Below are 20285 nucleotides of genomic sequence, written 5' to 3'. Positions count from 1 at the left end.
CAACTGCAGAACCAATACACAACAATAGATACAACATAGTTGCATATTATTTGAAGTGAAGAGTGCTACACTTTCCTTTTCCTGTCTTTTTCCTTACTGGGAGAAAACTGCTGTCTTGATCTGATTATTACTATTAAGTCATTACTGTTAGCAATGTCCGGCCTCAACATACTTTTAGCAGCAAGCTCTTTTAGCTTATCTGCAGATTATCTGCATTTCTCTACATAGAGATATGTAGAGTTAGAAAGATGTTAAGCCAGGTTTGCTGAAAAATACACCAAAAAAGTGCATCTCTCCCTGCACTGCACTAAGCAACAGTTCATGAGGGGAGACTTTCTCTTTAATGTAGCGAATAAATTGGCTTTACATCTCATCTTTTTGAGCTTGATAGCTTTGGCACCGGAGCAAAGATATGTGATCTCCCCTGCACAAGGCCTTTGTGTATTTAATTATCTAAAAGAGAAGCCTTATAGCAGGATTAAAGTAATCCTTATTGATGCTCTGCAGGTCAAACCAGTCGTAGCTGTGGAGCTGCCAGACAAGCCCAAGCTGCCCACCATCCTCAAAGACAGCAGCAGCAAACAGAATGGCCTCATCTCCACGACAACGTCCGTGCCGCCGCAGCCGCCCTCCAATGGCAGCACCCCATTGTCTGATAACGGCAGGGTGGTCACAACCCAGCCTGCTCAGGAGGAGGCCTGGCCAAGAGAGCGCGCTCAGACTCTGTCGGAGCTGAAGAAACAGAGGGCCGCCGCCAAATTGTTGAATCATCCCTTGTTTAACGGTCACCTAGGTAACGGTTCCGCAGACTCCTTCACTGATGCCAAAACCAACTCCGAGGACCCCCGCATGCCGCTGGTCTCCTCCAATGGCAGTGCAGTTTACTACACACCAGCCAGCGGTGACCCGCCCCTCCTCAAACTGAAACAGCCAATAGAGGAAGAGCCGCCAAAGGTGCGGACCTGCTGCTGTGTGTCATAGCGCTGCAGTCACATGGAGTGTTTGCACAGAGTGGAGGGAAGCAAGAAATGTGCTGTAGGAGGGAGGAAAGAAAGAGCGAGTGTCCCTGTCTTTTAACGTCCTGTCCCACCACTTCTTTGAATGATGAGTGGTCAGAAGACGGTCTAGAAACTTTTCCTCTTACCTCCCTGTCACATGACTCCTGCTACAATTGGAGAAACCTTACCCCAAATGGAGGCATATTTCAAGTGGAGAACAGGCCATCGCATTCCTCCAGATGTCACTTGGATTAAAATTTCTTTCCATCCATAGTCTTTTTTACAAGACATGCCAAACGGATAGAAAGAGTGCAAGATGTTGTTTCTCTGTCCCTGTGCACCTTTAAAAAATCAAAGTGTGGACAGTTTTTTTTTAAGCTTTTCACTTTGAAAGGGTCAAAAATTTTGCATCAGAAGAGTGGAGAGGATCTCAAGGTACTGCATGTTCTGTCCTCAGAGATGAAGATGGAGAAGAGCTTTTTCTAGCCCACACATGGATGGTTATCTTGTAATTTAACATTTTCTTCATCAAACCGTAATGTTCTGCTATTACGCCATGCTCTTGTCAATTTCAAAATTTGCAGGATGTCCATCCTAAGGAGGTCTAAACATATTGTAGTTCATTATGTTGTTTTACAACATACCAGAAAGAGCTTAACGTAGCAAAAAGAGATCTGAGACATCTCTTCTGAAGTCATATTGAAATGCTGCCTGCAAAAGTAAAGGGAAGGAATGCCATAAAACAGTGTTAAAATATTCAAGAAGTGTACTTCTACCATGAGCGATAACAGGAAATAGTACTGCACTTGTGTTTTGAAACTGTCACTATATTCTGTCAACTATAATTCACCTCACCGTCCTCTCAGATCAAACCTAAACTGACAGGTCATTCTCTGTTTTATGCATAATCCACTTTGCATTCACTCGTACAGATAATTTTAAGCAAACATGGATGAAAATGACTGTACATTTTTTTATTTATGAAGTTAATATAATGTGTAAAAAAAAACAACAAAAAAAAACATATTATGGTTCCTCAAGTTGAGTGTATTTATTATTTGGATGGTGTGTGGAGAGTGTGAATGCTATAAAAGATGAGCTGGTGAATCTTCCAGCAAAGCACCTTCTGACATGGAAAATCAAACAGATAAACTGAAGAAAGGGTTACTGTCTGCTATATGTACATGTTATCAAAAACACAAACATCTTACTGGGATGGATTCACATTTGTGTCACTACAAATAACAGTGTTATTTGTTTGTTTTGTTTTTTTTCCTTGTGGCCATTGTGTGGCTTTATCTTCTCCCTTCACTGTATTTGTCTAAGTAACAGAAACTGTAAATGTTATGTAATGAATTACTGTAAGTATAGAATGAGTTTTCTGAGGATACAAACAGACTCTGTGCTTGCCACTTAATTTTTTTTTTTTTTAACATTAATCCACACTTGGATTTAATATGTAGCGAGCCCACAGAGTTATGTCAGGTGACCTTTAGTGTATCATGATTTCCAGCCCAAAAACAAGTTGCTCTTTTCCAGGAGATGAGAAGACTGATGCCGCTCTCATGTCTCTACAATTCGCTCCTTACACAATATGGCAACCACTGACGTTAGAACTTGAGCGTGTGGGTCAGTACTTCCGGTCAAAACTTCCGGTGATCTAACAGCGACAGCAGAACATGGCGAGAGCGAGAGACAACAGCGATCAAGTTAAATTAACAGAGAGAATTATATTTACATAGCAGTAGCTATGTAGCTAACATTTAGGTCAGTTTTCCTGTAGATATTTTAGGATTATCAGTTGTTTTTTTCAACGTTTGACGCTTTTTAGTTGAGGTGCATACGAACAAAACAAAAAAAAACACGGCATCCTGAAAAAAGCGCTAACTTTTCTCGACCAAAAGAGACGATTCAATCTGGCACAGAGAAAGCATAACCTATCGCTAAGTTAGGAGTAATATGAGATTGTCAGAGGCGGGCCTACCGAATAGTTGTTTGAGTATTTCTTTTGGTTTGTGTTGTAATGTATTGGTTCAGAAAACTAGAGACAAGTAACGCAATCGCTCACCAATGGCCGCACTTCATTGTTGTGATCGTTATGTACCGTTTCGTTACGTTACAACAAAGAAGTCAGCTTTCATGCATTCCCCGTTAATGCTGCGGTATGGGCAGTGTGGGATGCAGAAGATCCGGAGGGATGACTTAAACCCAACCAAAAACACCCGGGTCTGTAGTCAGCATTTTAAGCAGACTGATTTTCATGTGACTGTTAGTGAAGGCATGGGCAACTCAGCAATGAATTAACGATATATCTTGCTTCTTAAAAAAACATTCTCTGTATTACTGTCATCAGTACATTCGCTTTGGGTTTTTACTGACTTGAAAATGCACCAGATCAAACACCTGATGCACGGACAAGGGTGGTAAATAATCTTGATCGCAGCCATTGGTAGTTTCCGATAGTGATAGGTTATGCTTTCTCTGCACCAGATTGAATAGTTTCTTCTGGTTGAGAAAAGTTAGCGCTTTATTATCAGTTGTTTTTTCAGGGTGCCGTGCTTTTTTGTTTTGTTCGTACGCACCTCAACTAAAAAGCGTCAAACGTTGAAAAAGAGTAACTTATAATTCTAAAACAAATACAGGACAACTGACCTAAATGTTAGCTACATGGCTACTGCTATGTAAATAAAATAATCTCTCTATTAATGTAACTCGATCGCTGTTGTCTCTCGCTCTCGCTGTTATATCACCGGAAGTTTTGACCGGAAGTACCGGCCCACACACTCAAGTTCTAACGTCAGAGGTCGCCATATTGTGCAAGAAGCGAATAGATATGTAGTGGGAGCTCGTTAGCTTAGCATAAAAATGGGGGAAAATCGGGGGAAAGAAAATCCACCTGGCAAAATCTCACTAATAAATACATTATATCTTGTTTGCTTAATCTGCACAAAAAAAGACGTGTTGTTTTATGTGCTAGACAACATCCTGCCAACCAGCAGATACTCCAGGACAACAGACCAAGAAACTGTCCAGCGCTTCAAGTCAAACAAACAATGTGTTAATTAGAAAGCGTGAGAGGTCCCTTTACGCAAGATTTAAAAAAAAAAAAAATCATTTTACACAGCCAGGCTATTTCCAGTTTTTGTGCTAAGTTGACAGAGAAAGAAAGCAAATAAGCAGTTTTCCAAAATGTTGAACTATTCCTTTAATCCAATAACAGCTCCTCTTATCTCCTTGTGAGTGCCAAAGAGTCTTCCATGATTAAAAAAAAATACAATTAAAATGAAAAAATAAAAATCCTATAAGGACATTTGATAATTTTGGAAGGGGAGGCTGTCATTGTTTCCGATGACCTACTCCTTCAAACATGTAATTACCCAGAATGCCACTACCACTTTAACCACATAACATCAGCTGTACAGTGTCAAATATTTGTACAGATGCGTTTGTAAATATGTTTGTATTAGTATCCCCTTATCTGTTCCCATGAACTGCATTTACATGTCTGTGTTGTTACTGTTGAGAAACATATAGGAAAATACAATAACCCACATTGATGAACAGTGTTAGTTGACATTTGGTTGTCATGGGGTGAAACTGTGAGACTACATAGACCCCAAACCCTTAGTATCGAGCAGTTTAAAATCTGTCTCTAAAGTCGAGTGCACCTGGGTGTCATCACAATACTTAGTGTTTCCTCCCTGCTGTTCAGTGACCAGTGTCTGAATGGTGGAATTTTTCTGTGCAAATTTGCTGCAAAGGTCCGCTTTTAAATGTTGCACTCGTGTAGGAAGCAGTTTTGTTTTTCAACTCATTTTGAGGAAGTACAAATGAAGTCAAAGAGATTGCTATTTCCACTAGTTTTGGTTCTGTCTTTTTGTGTCCAAGGCAGTGACATAATCTTGTTGTGAGTCAGCTGAAATTCACTTAAGTCACTCAGTTGTAGTAAAATTTTGAACTACGACCTGGTCAGTTTTAGCCAGAAAGGGACAGTCACCTGTTAAAATGTAACCTGTGTTACTTAGATCAGGGCTTGTGTTTGACTGCAAGCCTCACTGTCTGTAAGGATAAGATTATAAAGAAGGAAAACTACTGATTTTGTAATTACTGGAATATACTGATGGTTGCATTAACATATTTTGAATAAATTGTATATTTTGAGAATTTTATACAGTCTCTTCTGAATTAGTAAAGCTTCTTTGTGTTGTACAGTGAACTGGTATGACCTACATGAAGTGCGCAGAGTTTATCTTGAATAACACCCTTAAATGTGGATGCATCACCTGCATGTTGAAAGAAACTGAGCTCTCCAAATGTTGCTTGTCTTTTAAAAGCAAAAAAAGGGGAGACATCAAAAACAGAAAAGTGAGAAAACTTACTATGCTAAAAATTATTTGCACAAACACAGGCAGTCACTGCAATCTGGAGTAGCTGCAGATCCATGCCTTTTTTGTGTTCTTCTTGCCTGTATTTGAGCACATATTTAGCATAATAAATGTTCTCACTTTTCTGCATTTAATGGCTCTTCTCCTTTTTTTTCTTTGCATCATCAACGACTTGTCTGGGAAAATCTTTTTCCATTTTTTTTCCCCCAGTATCTTTTAAAAGCACAACTGACAGTTTATTGCTGATGTCAGGGTGAATATACTGAATGCAGTTCATGTCTGCATGCCATATAAAGTTTACTAACAATTTCTTTTACGCTGACACATCTGTTTTCTCTGCCCTCCCTCCTTTCATCCTGCTCTGAGACAGGCAGGGGGCTGGACTGTCCTACACCACACTGCTGTCAGGGTCTTGGCCCAGCTTCAACTGCTTCCTTCCTTCCTTTTTTTCCCTCTCTTTATTCTGAACTTCCTCTCATTCATTGGTTATGGGGTCAGCTACAGCTTGGATATTTTTTTTAAACATGCCAAGCCTTTTTTTCTGCAATTTATACTGTGCTTTCTCCACTTTCTGATTCTGCTTAGTGACTGTTTATATGGAAAATAGCAGCCATTATCTAGCATAGTTGCTTATTCATTCCTATTTCTTAATTATTTTATTTGCTGTTGATTTTAGGGCAGTGATTTACTGGCACGGATATAGAGAAACTTATTAACAGTGCATTCAGCGCTCATAAAAACAGCTCCTACTTGTTAATGTGTGTTTCGAAAAGCAAACCAGCAGTACAAGCATGAACTAATCTTACAAACATCTACGTCAGGTTACAGTGCTTGATGTGTCATGAGCAAATGTTGGGAGAATTCACCCTTTCATCTGGAGCTCCCGGAGCACAGTCATTATGTCTAAGGCATATAGACAGAGAGGAGGACAATGGTGCTTAAAACACATGATCCAGTCTGCATTAACCTCGCCTTCGTGGCCTAGCTTTGCTATTGTGCCTGATCTGTACTGAGTCCAGGCCAGCTGGCCCTAGTCCCAGTCCTTCAGTCCTCTTCACTGAAGGGCGAAGTGGATCAGTGCCAGAAAGAGCATACAGACACATACTGACCACTCTGCTGAATATATAAATGGAGGAATGCTGAAGGAAGGCACTGAGGAACAGTCGGGAGCACAGAGGATAAAGTAGGAAAATGAATCAATGCCAGGAGTCGAAAAGAAGGGATGTTTGCAGTGATGAAAGAAAGAAATCAAGCAAATGAAGGGTGGATGGCAGTCCTGAAAGTGGGCCTGCACTGGGAGGAGGACACAGCTAATGATCACCCTGCCAGTTTGGTAGAAGACGGATAGAAGAGCTGCACAAAAACAACAAATGGCTGAAGGAATGGCTCAGTGGCACAGAACGTCTGCCTGGCTTCTATTTGACCTGAATTTAAAAAGTGAAGTTAAAAGTAGGACGAGTCGATGTCTGACTACCCTACCGTTGATAAAACTGTATCAAATGAAAGATTTACACTTAGAGATCCAAGTCAGTAACTCGCTCTCAGACATGAGGCCGCATTTCAGGCCAACAACCACTGACATTCTGATCTGAGGCTGGGCGATGTGCTTGCAACCATTGTAACTAGAGCTGTGTTGATAAAAATCGATTCTCCTATTCCGAATCGATTCTCAATTTATTTTCTAAAGATCGATTCGTACGTGCTCGCGTACGAATTCGCGCCATCGAATTCACACATGCACGCGTGGTATGAAGCTACCAAACAATGAACATGGACGACGATGTTCATTGTTTGTTTCGTACGCGAGTACGTATCGAATCGATTTGGAATAGGAGAATTGATTTTATCAACACAGCTCTAATTATAACAATAATTGTCATTTTTAGCTACGCTAGAAGTGAGGCTCTATGGATGGCATTATCGGTGAGTGGACCATAACTGAAACATTTCAATTAATAGATGGATTGCCGCTGAGACGGAGACAATGAGACAAACGAAAGTCACCCGAAAGCTAAGACGAGGAAATATGACGAAGCGTATGTAGCGCAAAATGTTTTCTCCTTCCTAGGGAGGGCGTAACAGAAAATAACTGCGAAGCACTGGATTATAATAACTCCGGCGATCCCCTAACTTTTCATCTAGAGCTACCATCAGGTCAAAATTTTAACTTATCCAATACTTTGTTTTATAACCTGCTAAACTAATGACTTTTCCATCAGCTACTACACAGATGTTACCATCTGAAGCCATGACAGGTTGCAAAGCGTCCACAAGCCTCTAAACAACTTAAACTTGACAGCAGCACAAGTAAAGAAGAGTTAGTGTACAGGTTCATTAATGCCAGTTACACAGTAAAATATATTGAGTTTGCTAACATTAGCTTCCATAAACTACTGGACATAACTCTGAGTGTGTTGAACTGAAGCATTTTAATTCTTACAAATTTAGTTTTTACTCTGTAAGAGAAGGTGTTATTTGTGTTTTTAAAGTTACCAAGTCTTGTTTTAATTAAGAGGAACTGTTACAGTCCACAAACAGATAGGCCTGTTTCAGCAAACCTGTCTGGCTGGTTTCCACACTGCGTCAACAGAGCTGCAACACTTCCTTCCCTCAATGGCAAATGTCCACCTATAAAGTGTCCTACATGAATAACCAGCTGTTGGCGTGGTTCTCCTCCCCTTGCTTCAGTTCCTTAGCTACATGGTACAAGACACAATCACAAGCGGTGACCTGCAGTTAAAACACTGACCAAAAATCATTCAGCTTTACTTGGGAGTATTGTGGGACGCAAGCTGATGTGACTAAGTTATTATGAAATCTGTCAGACAGTACACTGATGTCACAGTGATTCATTATTCAGAGAGCATTAAGGTGGAAGTTCCATCCACCTTGAAATTTTAGCTGGAAAACTGGATTTGTCATTTGTGAAGCAGGAGATTGTTTCATAAAGTAAAATTATGATTCATAATTTAAAAAGGAACAATGCCTACCATGCGTATGCTTCAAATAGACTATTCTGTTCACTATCTATCTGTCTACCACTAACGCTAACAGGGGTGGTGAGTTCAGTGCCCTATATTGTTAATCAGCATGTACAATTTGTATTTGAAATGCCTCCGAAGCCACACGTGCTACTCTGTGTTTAACACAGTACAGTCATCTTGAAAGCTGAATGAACCCTCGAGCAAGAAACCACCAAATTAACATGCAGAGCAATTTAGTTAAAAGTGAAATTCTAGGTTACACTCAGTAGCAAGGTGCTTCCCAAACTTCTTAGCATGTGTCCCTTACAATAAACCGATGTGTTCTTGTAACCCCACATTATGAGCTATGACCTAAATGCAGACATGAGTTATTGGCTGGTGAACCTAAGAGTTTTCTTTTTCTTCCTGATGTAAATGAAGGACTTAATTTATTTATTTAAGGTCTGAGGAGGTAAAGGTATTTTGTATTTTATAAGACAAAAAAACTGCAGATAAGTTGTGAAAACATTTCTGTTAAGGAAATGTATATATTTTCTTTTTCACTTTACTTGGTACCTAAATTTAGCCTGGGTTTAACCTATATGTGTAAATGTTTTCTTACTTGAAAAATCACCACAATCGATGCTTTTGCAAGTCTGACAAATTTGGGACATTAACTTTGAATTCATCTAAAGCTGTACTGTAAATTCTAACCGAAAAAATACAAAATATCTCTGGGGAATTTCTCCAGTCACCTTTTCCATTTCATTCTCTATGTGGGACTGTACCGTCTTCAGCCGTGTAATGAACTCGGGAGGCAGCAGAAGTTCACATTTACATGTCTTGTGCTCAGAAATGAAAATGTCACCTTTTAACATTTACATTCACTGTTGTCCCCTCCACAGGCAAATGAAAGTTTCACTCTCGACTAACATGAGAATATATCAGCAAACCACACACGTAGCTAATAGCTATTTTAAACCAGCCCACGTGTTGATTTTGAGGCTCTGTTACTGCTCTGACTCTGGGCTGTTGTTCATGGCTTCTGGCCAAAACATCCCACCCTCTCTCTTTATCTCACCTCCTACTCACACCGACTCTTTTCTCTCTGCCTTTCACTAGGTTAGTGTGCATATGCTTTTTTCCCCTCCTTTTATGTCAGCTCAAGAACAAGGTGCAAATGTCACAGGAAAGAGTTTCTCACTTGCACATCTGAAAGTAGATCATGTCCATCACATGATGCAATGCTGACCACAGACTTGATTCAGCATTCTGTAACATAACTATTTAAGGAACAATGCTACACAGTTTTTATATCAACACAAATGTAGAATTAGACTTCTGATCTTGTGCTTTCCCACCACTTCCTTTTTAGGTTGGGCTTTTTTTTTCCATGTGTATCTGGTTTTGCACAGACAAGCAAATTTACATAAATAAAAAGGTAGACGAGAAAAGACGAAAATGGCTTTCTCCAAGGCTCGATGTACAACATGTAACTTGCTCTCTTGTTTGAGGTGTGGCCAGCCACAATCCAGCATGTTAACAGTTACTGTTACTTTTGAGGTCTTTCTACTGGCTGAACAGCCTTATCTCTACAGGACATAACATCTCAAAACGCAGATTACCACCAGCAATGTCTTAATGTGGGCATTTACACTCAGGTCATTGACATACATTGCTGACAGTGAACAGAAACAAACAACGGTAAAGGATATAAAAGCAATAAATATATATATAAAAATATTTAAGATAAAAAAATAATTTAAATAGCTTGATTAGCTAGAAACAGATATTTCTGTGATGTTATTTGATCTAATTACTGTTTTTCAAACTGGTTTCCAAAGAAACCATGTCACAATAAAAACAGATAAATACCATAATAGAGAAGTTTATCAATATCACTGACCCCTTTTATTTTACTGTAAGAACTGCATGTAATTGTTATGTATGTGCTTCTTGGTTAGTTTTATTTTGTTGATGTTTGTTTGTTTTACCTTCAGCTGTACCGTCATGCTTGTAAGTGTATTATTTTGTTTTGTAATCATTTTGTTCTGTTTAGTTCATCTTTGTTATCCCTTACAACTTTGCCTTGTGACCAAGTCTTTACTGTAAAAAAAAAAAACCCACAAGGTTAGATATTACCCTCCCCTGTTAAATAAAGTTAATGAATGAAATATTTTTTTAAAACAATGCTTGGGTGAGTGGCAACTCAGCGTCCACAAAATGTTCATCTCTGTTTCCAGATCTGGAGTAACATTCAAGCCTAAGCCTGTTCCTTCTCTTCTAGCTGCAGAGAAAGCATGCAGTAAAAACAACAAACAGACCAGATTTGCATAGCACGTTGCACATTTTAACTATTGAATGAACAGCCTGCACCTGCAGAACAACTGTATTTATCAAAATAGGTCGAGTACTTGCTGCCTGGTTTTTGAAACACACGCACTGGTCGCAGTTACATTTACCCCAGAGACGTTTCATGGCATAACTCATTTTAAAGAATTAACACGGTTACACCTTTAAATACCCCCTCCCTTCACTTCAGCCTTCACTCTCTGCGATTGCGCGTCAGCGCTCATTGGCTGTTGGCGATAATCGGTCAACAGAGGAGGACCGCAGGGAGACAGGAGGGCACGGGGCAGCATGTTTACGGCTGCTTACAGTCTTATTAGCTGTTTTAAACGAGCCACTCGCTTTATTTGACTTTATCGGATACGCAAAACTCGTGCGAAGGACGTCGACGATAATGTTTTTGTGCCGCACAGGGAGGCTGTCTGCAGCGGCTCTGGATCAGGCTTACCAGATCCAGACGCCGGGCTCGTTTCTAGCGCACGTCAAAGCAAACAGACTGAGGCACGGTACTTTGACGTTACGTAAAGGTCACACGTTTCGGTGGAGCCGGTCTCTCTGTGGATCCGTCGGGGCTGTCGATACAACACCAGCGCACCTGGAGAAACAACAGCCGGACCCGCACCACTTCCAGAGCTGGGAGTCGTCGTCTGGTTTTGTAATCACAGACTGGAGACACTTGGACCGGGTGGCTACTATAGCGGCGAATGTCTCAAAAAGCGTGCAAAGTGTGGGCGGTAATTTAGATGTTATCAGGCCGCCGTTTGTTCATGCAAAAAGGCGCTACAGCAGCAGCAGCAGGTGGGAGCTTGCTGGGGGTAATGTTTTGTTTACAGGTAGCTGGGGAGTTTCCAGACGACTCTGCTCCACCAGGACCATGCACACCAGAGCCTCATCCACAGCTGCAGCCACGAAGAAGAGCGACGCCGGTGAGGAGCAGACGACAGGCGGCAACAAAGGGGTAAATTAAACTGTTCAGCTCAAGTGTTTGTCTAACCCCGATGACCAGTTAATTTAATAAGAGCACACAGGTCCGGTTCTGGTCTGTGTCCACACAGCGGCCGTGTTCAACTGGTGGTGAACGCGTCGTCTGAGTTCAGGTGGCGCCAGGGGTTGAAATCAAAACCATAAAATATTCAGAAAGCTGCCCGCCTGCCCGCCCGGGACTCTTCGGTAACAGCCATCATGCAAACAGCCAGGCTTGTTATACAACAGTGCATGACGCGCACAGCTATGTGGGCTGTCCACATTTGCAGGGAATTCAGAGTAATCCATGCATAAAATGATCTGTTCTCACAGCTAGAATCTGAACTGGCAGAAGTGCGAGTTACAGAACTGAGAGAGCACATGCTGACCCCCCGCTTCCCCCACCCTCACACACACACACACACACACACACACACACACACACACACACACACACACACACACCTGAGTGGCTCCTTTATAGAAAGTCACTGCGAGAATAAGCCATTTTCTGCAAAGCCACTACATCTGAGTAAGACGTAGGTTCGGTTTGCACTGAGTCAACACCAGTGACGCGAAGGAGCTGTAAATAAACATGTGTGAACTTGACCTGCAGTGAGCAGTTCTTAGAAGGAACAACAAACACCACTGTACTGCTGTATTCTGTATTCTCCTTCCAAGGCAGGAGGCGTACTCTGAATTATGTAATTGTTATCTTAGATAATTTCATAGAGGTTCAGAGTCTGCAGCCATGTTAGCAGCTCAGTTCTCAGGCTCAGTGGTGCTTTGAGCTAAATGCTAACATTAGCATGCTAACAATGACAGTGCTATCATGCTGGTGTGAAGCAGGTATAATGTTCACAGTGGATATCAGTAAAGAGATGGACTGACTGACCATCCAACATTGCCATCCATAGAACTGTGTTGCTAACAAGGCAAAAATAAATAAATAAATATTTTAACTTCCCTAAACTAATATTTCGTCTAAAACCAAAGATAGAAAAGAGCTTCTTTGCATGCATTTGCTTTATTTAGGCCAGACTGATATATCAGCTTATTGCAAGTATATCGGTATTGGTGTATTTCACTCAGTGGGCAAAAAATTGCAGCACAGAAACGCAAAGTACATGTAGGTCTTAAAGCGGTATGAAGTGGGCATACTGGATTCAGGCTGATTGGATCTCGTGTAAGTCTAACTCCTGTAATTAGACTGTAAATTAGACAGTTCTGTTGCAAGATGCAGCCTGTCACTGCTTAGCTTCTGCTTGAGCCTCCGAGAGGAGGGATATTCTCCACTTTACCATTTCCCTCCTGCTCTGCCTGTGTGCACGTGAGCTTGTCTTTGTGTTTGCATGCCACTGTGACTCCACATGTCTGCATGTGTTTTCAGGCCACTGAAAAGCTGTTATCAGACACAGCAGTCCCACTGTTCGCCTCCTATACACCCTCCCTGGCACAACTCCCTTTGGCCGCTCGCTCACATGACCCTCCCATGCTGCTGCCTGCCTTTGCTTTTAGCTCGGCCTGTCTCGCCTCTGAAAAGCAAAGGCCCGCTCCCTCGCCCACTCTGGCCTTTTCTATTGTCCATTGTTGGCAGGGCCAGCGAATACGTCACCAAGACTATGGCTTCATCCAGAGGGCTCGGACCGAAATTTAGACAAGACAAATTGCAACGAAGAGAAAAGCTCATCTTGTTTTCCTCCTGTTCTCTTCTTCCTCTTCTTTTTCGTCAGTGTCACTGGCCTCTTGATTAATTGTCTGACTCAGGCCCACATGGGAAGACAGTCTGAAGCAAGCAGAATGTCTGCGGCAACAAAAAAAAGGCGTAGGAAGGACATGAATAAAAGCTACTGTATGTTGAAATGAATGTATGAATGTCACATTTGGAGTCATCGCAAAGACTATTACGCCATTGGATGCTGTCATGTTTCAGACTGGATATAAAAAGAACCATGGAGTTGTTACATATGAAGGAAGCGGTTTGAGGCCCTGTGGTGCTCATGAAGAAGTTACAAATCAAGTTACCGGACCTCAGATCAATGGCAATCAAATAGAAGAATAATAATAAGAATAATTGTACAACAGATGTGCAGTTATGCACATTATAAAGATAAAACGGTGCACTTTTCAGCACAGCACTCTGCCTCTTTAGATTAGACCCAAGTCTTTGTTGAAAGTGTCGTTCATACAAAACTCATATTTGTTTTATAGATAAGTAGCATGATTATAATATAATCCAGTTTATTATTTTCCGTTTTTGTTAGACATAAAGTTACTCTTTTAACGCACATTATCGCCATTGTTCTCTTTTCTGCATTCTTCTGCTATATTATTATCAGCCTACATTTCACCATTCAAGCTGACCTTGACCTGATAGTCTACTATAAAAAGACATTGCCTGTTAAAGAGGTCACACCAGGCAGCATTGCTTGTACTTAATAAGTTGTTTCAGCTTTGTAGGCACTCTGTCAATAGTTTGTCTAAAAATAGATAAATTCCATACAGGCCCAAGCTATTTCCTGTTTTCTCAGAGAAGGATTGTGTTTCTACTTGCCAGTGGAGATATTTGAACAACTAGGCTACAGATGGAACCACTGGACATCATTTTCTCCCCTGCCTCTTGCCACTTAAGCTAAAACTATAGCTGAAAATTGCCAGTAAAACAGGAACTGTAATTAATTTTTCACCCACTACGCTTGATCATAATTGAAACCCAGAGGAGGATCCACTGAAGATTTTTTTTTGTTGTTTGATTGCATAATTGCATTTTCCATCCTGGGAAAATTTGTGTTCTATAAACCTGCAGAGTATTTTCTATACAAAATGAGGAATCAGCAGTGTAACACATCAAATTATTTTCTCATATGACTCATATAATTTGTAGCTAGATGACTGCCAGGTATAAATGACAATACCAAAAAGCTTTGTTTAGTCAATTCAGTACTGAGTACATTCACTTTAATTTTCCCTTTTATGAAAGTGGAAACATTTGCATTTCAGAAAGTATGAAATGGTCAATGTTACAGTCTTATTTAACAAAAATCAACCCTGCTGCCCCACACAAACTTTTAATACCTGTTGCACAGGTTGTTCCACTTTAAACATGACTATGCTGTAAAATCCAGCCCTTGAGGATTCAGTCAATTGGAGGATTACGTTTATTTACATTCAGTAAACATATGGTATCTTTCTTTTAAATTCCTGCTTTCTTATCTGCTGTGAGTCACAGTTGTACACCATCAGCTCTCTATTGCAGCTCTGTTGTCTGGTGTGATGGTGGTTGTTGTGTTGTAGTTCACTAATCTGTTTTATTACCAGCACACACTGGAGTGACCTGCCTGCTCCCTGCGACATGTCAGACGGCTGAATTGTGTTTGGTGCTTGTTCATCTCGGAGAGTGGTGTGTCTGGAGGTCACAGACACAGTAATGTGTGTGTTTGTGCACTGATTAGAGGCTCTTTGTGCGTTTAAGAGAGAGTGACTGACTTTGTGAGTGTGTGTACACAAGTGTGTGTGCGTGAAAGGGTGAGTGACAATGTGAATTACCTAAACCACACAGCACCAGTCTGTGTTTAATCAGCTGACTCTATGCCGCACTATGAATAGAGGAAGCTCATAGAAGTTCAGTTTTGTTTGACCTATTTGGATGAGTTCAACATTGTAACAGATGACGCATAGTCACAACACAGCTTTTTTATTCCTATATCATGATGATATATGCATTTCTATATGTGACCTAAAAACACTGAAGCTGAGTTTAAATAAAAAATGTCTCCAACATAATCCTTTGTTTGCACATCAGGGATCCCGCAGGGCATCAGAAAAAGGAAATTCTTGCCTTATTTGTTTAAAAAATAAAAAACTTTGTTGCCGTTTTAGTAGACTGTAAGTATAGCTGAAACAGTTAGTCAGTTAATTGATTAGGTAATCAACAGGTTTGATCATTGTTTATTTGTTTATCAAACCAAAACTCAAATTGTTCTCTGGTTCCAGATTCTTAAATATGAGAATTGGCTATATATTATTATGCACTGTAAACTGAATATCTTTAGGTTTTGGACTGTTGAGTGGAAACTGTCCTCACTATTTTAATCCACTTCCTCTCTGACATTCATATCCTCTGTATGGTCTTCTTACGGTCACACTCTTTTCCTCTGCTTCTGTGGCAACAGGGATTGATTCTCGATGCATCCTCCCCTTTAATTTTGCTCTGCTCACTCCCTGCTATTTTATCTCTCATTGTCCAGGAGGAGCAAACTTTAAAGGAGGCCTCAGCTACCTCCTCATCTACCGAAAAGGCCCCAGGGGAGCCTGAGCCAGAGGGAGGGAAACCCAACAAGACCCAGCAGCTAAAGAAAGTCTTCAAGGAGTATGGAGCAGTAGGAGTCTCGTTTCACATCGGGATCTCCCTCATGTCTCTGGGAATGTTCTACCTCCTTATATCCAGGTAACAAAACAGCAGATTGTCTGTTCTATGTTTGGGGGATTGTATGGGCAAGCAGAGAACCAGCAAACTGTCACCTTGGAGAAACTACAACCAGAGAATTTTTTGGCATTTTAACTTAAGTTATTAAGATTGTTGCTGATTCATTTTCTGTTGATTGATCAATTCATTGACTAATTGTTGCAGGTATAAATATTATTCATTGATCAAAAAAATAATCAGTAGCTTAGCTGATAATGAACATAACTATTAGTTGCAGCTTTGTTGCCCTTTGTTACCTTTATCTTTATTTGGATGTCCTTTGATTCTCATGGGTATGGCACTACCCATGAGAATCAAAGGACATCCGAATAAAGATAAAAGTAATTTTAAGGAGTAGGTCTTGGTCGTGTACATGAGGAAGAGAGATTTCTCAGTTGACCATTAACCGTAACAGAGCATATTGATCACATACTGAATGGTTCTCTAAGTGGAATTGAAGTGTTTTGGGAAATGTAAGAAACCACAAACAAAGATAAAAGTCTGATGGGGCTGGTTGAGGGAAAGAGGTTACAGAAAGCAAGACTAGAACACAGCCTGCATATTAAAAAAATAACTCTGGAATACATCAAACATCACTTACTGATGTTATCTGGCAGTGTGAGGGCATTTGAGTGCAACATGTCCTTTAAACCTAAAGATGTGCACAGGAAATTACTGACCCACGGGCAGCTTTTACACCGAGGAATGCAAAATGGCTGCTGTAAATTGGCAGCAAATGGGACATGTTATGTGCTCTTGAAAATTCCCACTCACTCAGCCATATTGCAGCAGCCCTGGTGTTGTTGAAATACTACTACTACTGGCTGAATCAGACGCAGACACTAAAATCATGTTGAGTGCTTGAATAAAACATGAGGTCATTTTCTCATCTTGCAACCGTGTTTTACACTTTTAGCTTTACAGCGAGATGTGCAGAATTTAAAATATCTGACATTACATTTCCTGCATTTTGTAACCCTCTGTTGATGGTGATGGACAGAGAAAAGCCAAAGCAGCACAGCACACCCATCGTTTTGGCAAGAGTATCACTCCAAACACATTTCAGGCCCTTGTCTGTTTGTCTGGCCACACGCCAGGGCCTTGAATACCAAAGAGACTTGGCAGAGATTATCTGACAGCTTGGAGATTTCCTCCTATAGCTGATAATGACACTTGAACTGAAAACTGACTCTGTAGCCAGCAACCATTGAGCATTATCACTGTGTGGCCACAGAGCCCAGGCATGTGGCCTGCTAATACAGTGCTGTGCACTGGGTAAACAGTTGTCAGGGTGCAGATGGATTCTTATATTTAGCTGACTAAAGTTTGCTGACTGCAGTAGAGCCGTTAATGTGTGTGAGAGAGAGAAAGCGAGGCTGTATTGACTGAAGCTGATTTGAGCCTGTTTTCACATTCTTTGTATATTTATTTCCCTGAATAGCTCAGATGAAAATGCCACAACTGTACAAAACACACAAAGGCAGTGTGTTACATGTAGCTTGTTAAACCCTCTTTGGTTTGTTTAATTTCATGCACTTCAACTTGCAGTGGCTCTCATGCTAATGTCATCTGTTTAAATGGGTCAAAAGGCTGTAAAATAAACTATTATGAAACATGATTTATTGTACACAGCTCCCTCTGGTGGAGATAAAAGGGAATTCCACTCAGCTCTACTTGTCTCCTTTATATTTGGTCTTAAATATACTGGTTTTGTGTATACTTTTATTTTGTAATTGTTATTAAAATTTATATTTAAAATTTGAAAGACATGATAATTGATAATTACCAGACACCTGGTTAACACATATGCTGCCACTCTTTTATATAAATGGAAGAAGAAAATGTGAGTGGTTGCCTAACATGAATATTATATGCACTTCTAACCAGATTTCTGTGTCATTTGTCTCCCCAGTGGGATCGATATGGCGGCCTTGCTGTGCAAACTGGGCTTCAGTGAGACAGTCGTTCGCTCTAAAATGGCAGCAGGAACCAGCACGTTCGTCCTGGCCTACGCCATCCACAAGCTCTTCGCTCCGGTCCGCATCAGCATCACTCTGGTGTCCGTGCCTCTCATTGTGCGCTACTTTAGAAAGACTGGTCTCTTTAAACCACCCACACCTGCACCCTGATGACCCTTCTCTGTTCCTCTGCTGCCTCATTAAGCAACAAACATCCAGACTGTTGATGTTCATAATTAAAACGCCTGTACATATAATTATTCATTTGCCTTCAGCTACAAATGCCTCATCTTTTCTCATAGCATTTGTGAATTCAGGTTAAATGTTTCCTACATTAGTTCCAGTTGTAACAGAATCAAATGTGTTAAACTGTGTTCCTGTAAGATTTAAAAAAAAAAAAAAAAAAAGAATAATAAGGGTATGTGATCTCCAAACTCCAAAAGTGCATTTGGAGTCAAGTCTTACTTTGTGTGAATTTCAAAAGCCAGAAAGAAAAAGGTGGAAAAGCTCAAATATTTATAAACAATCAGAAGTATGATCAGGGATTTTAAGTTTTCCTCCTAAGCTCTTTCAGTAGGCAGGTTTTTCTCTTAATGCTGTGAAGGTTCCCCACAGGGACAAGTGTAAAAAGCTGATCTCTCCACTGTTCCCTGATAGCTGACTAGGCCATGTTCTGGTGTTATGTGAATCAGCAGAATAATTCGGGTTCTCTCTGTCTCCTACCTCTCTCCTCTCTCTGTCCTTTTCTCTCTCCTTATTTAGCTCAGACTCTCCCTCTCTCTCCTCTCCCTTATACGTTTATTTCTGCTGCTGTTTTGCTTCCCTCCTGTTTTTCTTCTCAACATCTCCCCTGGCACCCATTTTCTTCTCCTTCTCCTCTGCTCCATTTTATCTTTCTTCTCTCCCTCCTGTTCTCTAATTTTGCAAATGCCACTGCCCATGCAGTAATGGCAAGCACATTAATCTCTGAGTGAAGCTGATTGTAGTTAATTGCAAGATTTGGATGAAGAATGTTGGTTCTTGAGGGTTCTTTTCTGATTGGACTTTATTTAACTATTAAAAGGGAAGTTCTCTTTTAGATTGTGTGTGTCTTTGTCTTGAAATACCACCAACATCACTTTATTTTGCCTCTTTTTTAGTATTAAGTTGTTATGGATGGATCAGATAACTGTGTAATGTGAAAGGTGTCACTCATAGTGACAAACCATCAGAGAACTACACCTGACTCTGCATTTTTTTTTTTTTTTTTTTTTTACAGTTCTACGTTCTCAGCTCTGTGTTCTGGTTTTATGGTCAGTAACTTTACTGTTTTGATCCACACACTCGACAGCATTTTTGGCTGCAGCAGCCAGCTGTTTTCAACCAATAGCTCTTAAAACCCTACTGTACACTACCTGGCCAGCACCAAACAGCAGATGGGCAATGTTAGCGAGTAGCTGGTGAACACTGTGGATCATTTAACTACTAGAGCCAAATATTTCCCTCAGGAGCTGGAGGAGAGAAATCAGAGCTTCAGTTCAACGCATTTTTAACTGGGAGGAAGTGAATTTACAATATCAAAGCTGCTTTCTGCAAAAGAAAATGTGGCTTTTTAATTGCAATTATTATATTGTTGCATTACTTTTCAGCCTAATACATGGAGAGGGATGTGTGAAGTGAGAAAAGAAGGTTGCACTTCCCCTTTCCTACCACACTGAGGAGCTCCTGAACTAAAAACACGGTTCAGCTTGTCCTCTTATCCTCTGGTCCCACCACATCATACAGCTCTCATCTCTCATAAGATTGAACCTCTTTGTACTCTTAATGTCTTCAAGAAAGATACCAGCTTTATATCACAAGAAGGAGCATCACTCCTCATGAGTTGCACAGATATGATACAATAAAAAGCTTAAGGGTTGTTCAGTGTGACAGATTGGTGTCTACAAAGCAATGATAAAGTCAGAGCAAATTTTGTGAAATTCAAAAAGTGTACAGACTCTGGATGATACAGAATAATACTTGAACAAAAAGATTTTTTTGATTAAGGCCTTAAGGTCTTCAGCACAGCGCTGTCATGATGGTGTACTATAAGCGGTTATGTCATCACACACTGACCAGTTTTACTCTTCCTAAGAACTCATTATTCCTAAATCTTTTTTTTTATCACAGCATGTATGGTGCCATCTCTCTCCACTCTCTTTTCTCCTGTCCTCCCTCTCTCCTTC

At 40.6% G+C, this 20285-nt stretch overlaps 2 protein-coding genes across 5 annotated transcripts in view; both read left to right on the top strand.

Annotated features, from left to right (window-relative positions):
• Nucleotides 1–5167, top strand: part of ppp1r16b (protein phosphatase 1, regulatory subunit 16B) — a 108380-nt gene extending 103213 nt beyond the window's left edge. For all 4 annotated transcript variants that reach the window (XM_041033000.1, XM_041033002.1, XM_041033001.1 and 1 more), the window contains one exon: nucleotides 508–5167. In XM_041033000.1, coding sequence (XP_040888934.1) covers nucleotides 508–981 — 474 coding nt within the window. In that variant the 3' untranslated portion in view covers nucleotides 982–5167. The remainder of the gene's footprint in view (nucleotides 1–507) is intronic.
• A 5771-nt stretch (nucleotides 5168–10938) lies between these two features.
• fam210b (family with sequence similarity 210 member B) lies at nucleotides 10939–19159 on the top strand. Its single transcript, XM_041033004.1, has 3 exons — nucleotides 10939–11653; nucleotides 15906–16105; nucleotides 18036–19159. Exons 1-3 carry the CDS (start codon nucleotides 11090–11092, stop codon nucleotides 18250–18252), a joined length of 981 nt encoding a protein of 326 aa, XP_040888938.1. The 5' UTR covers nucleotides 10939–11089; the 3' UTR covers nucleotides 18253–19159.
• The last annotated feature ends 1126 nt before the right edge of the window (nucleotides 19160–20285 follow it).

This window comes from Toxotes jaculatrix, chromosome 3, assembly GCF_017976425.1.
Source record: "Toxotes jaculatrix isolate fToxJac2 chromosome 3, fToxJac2.pri, whole genome shotgun sequence".
Taxonomy (NCBI): domain Eukaryota; kingdom Metazoa; phylum Chordata; class Actinopteri; family Toxotidae; genus Toxotes; species Toxotes jaculatrix.
The sequence above is the reverse complement of the archived record's forward strand: the minus strand, read 5'-3'. Positions and strand labels throughout refer to the sequence as shown.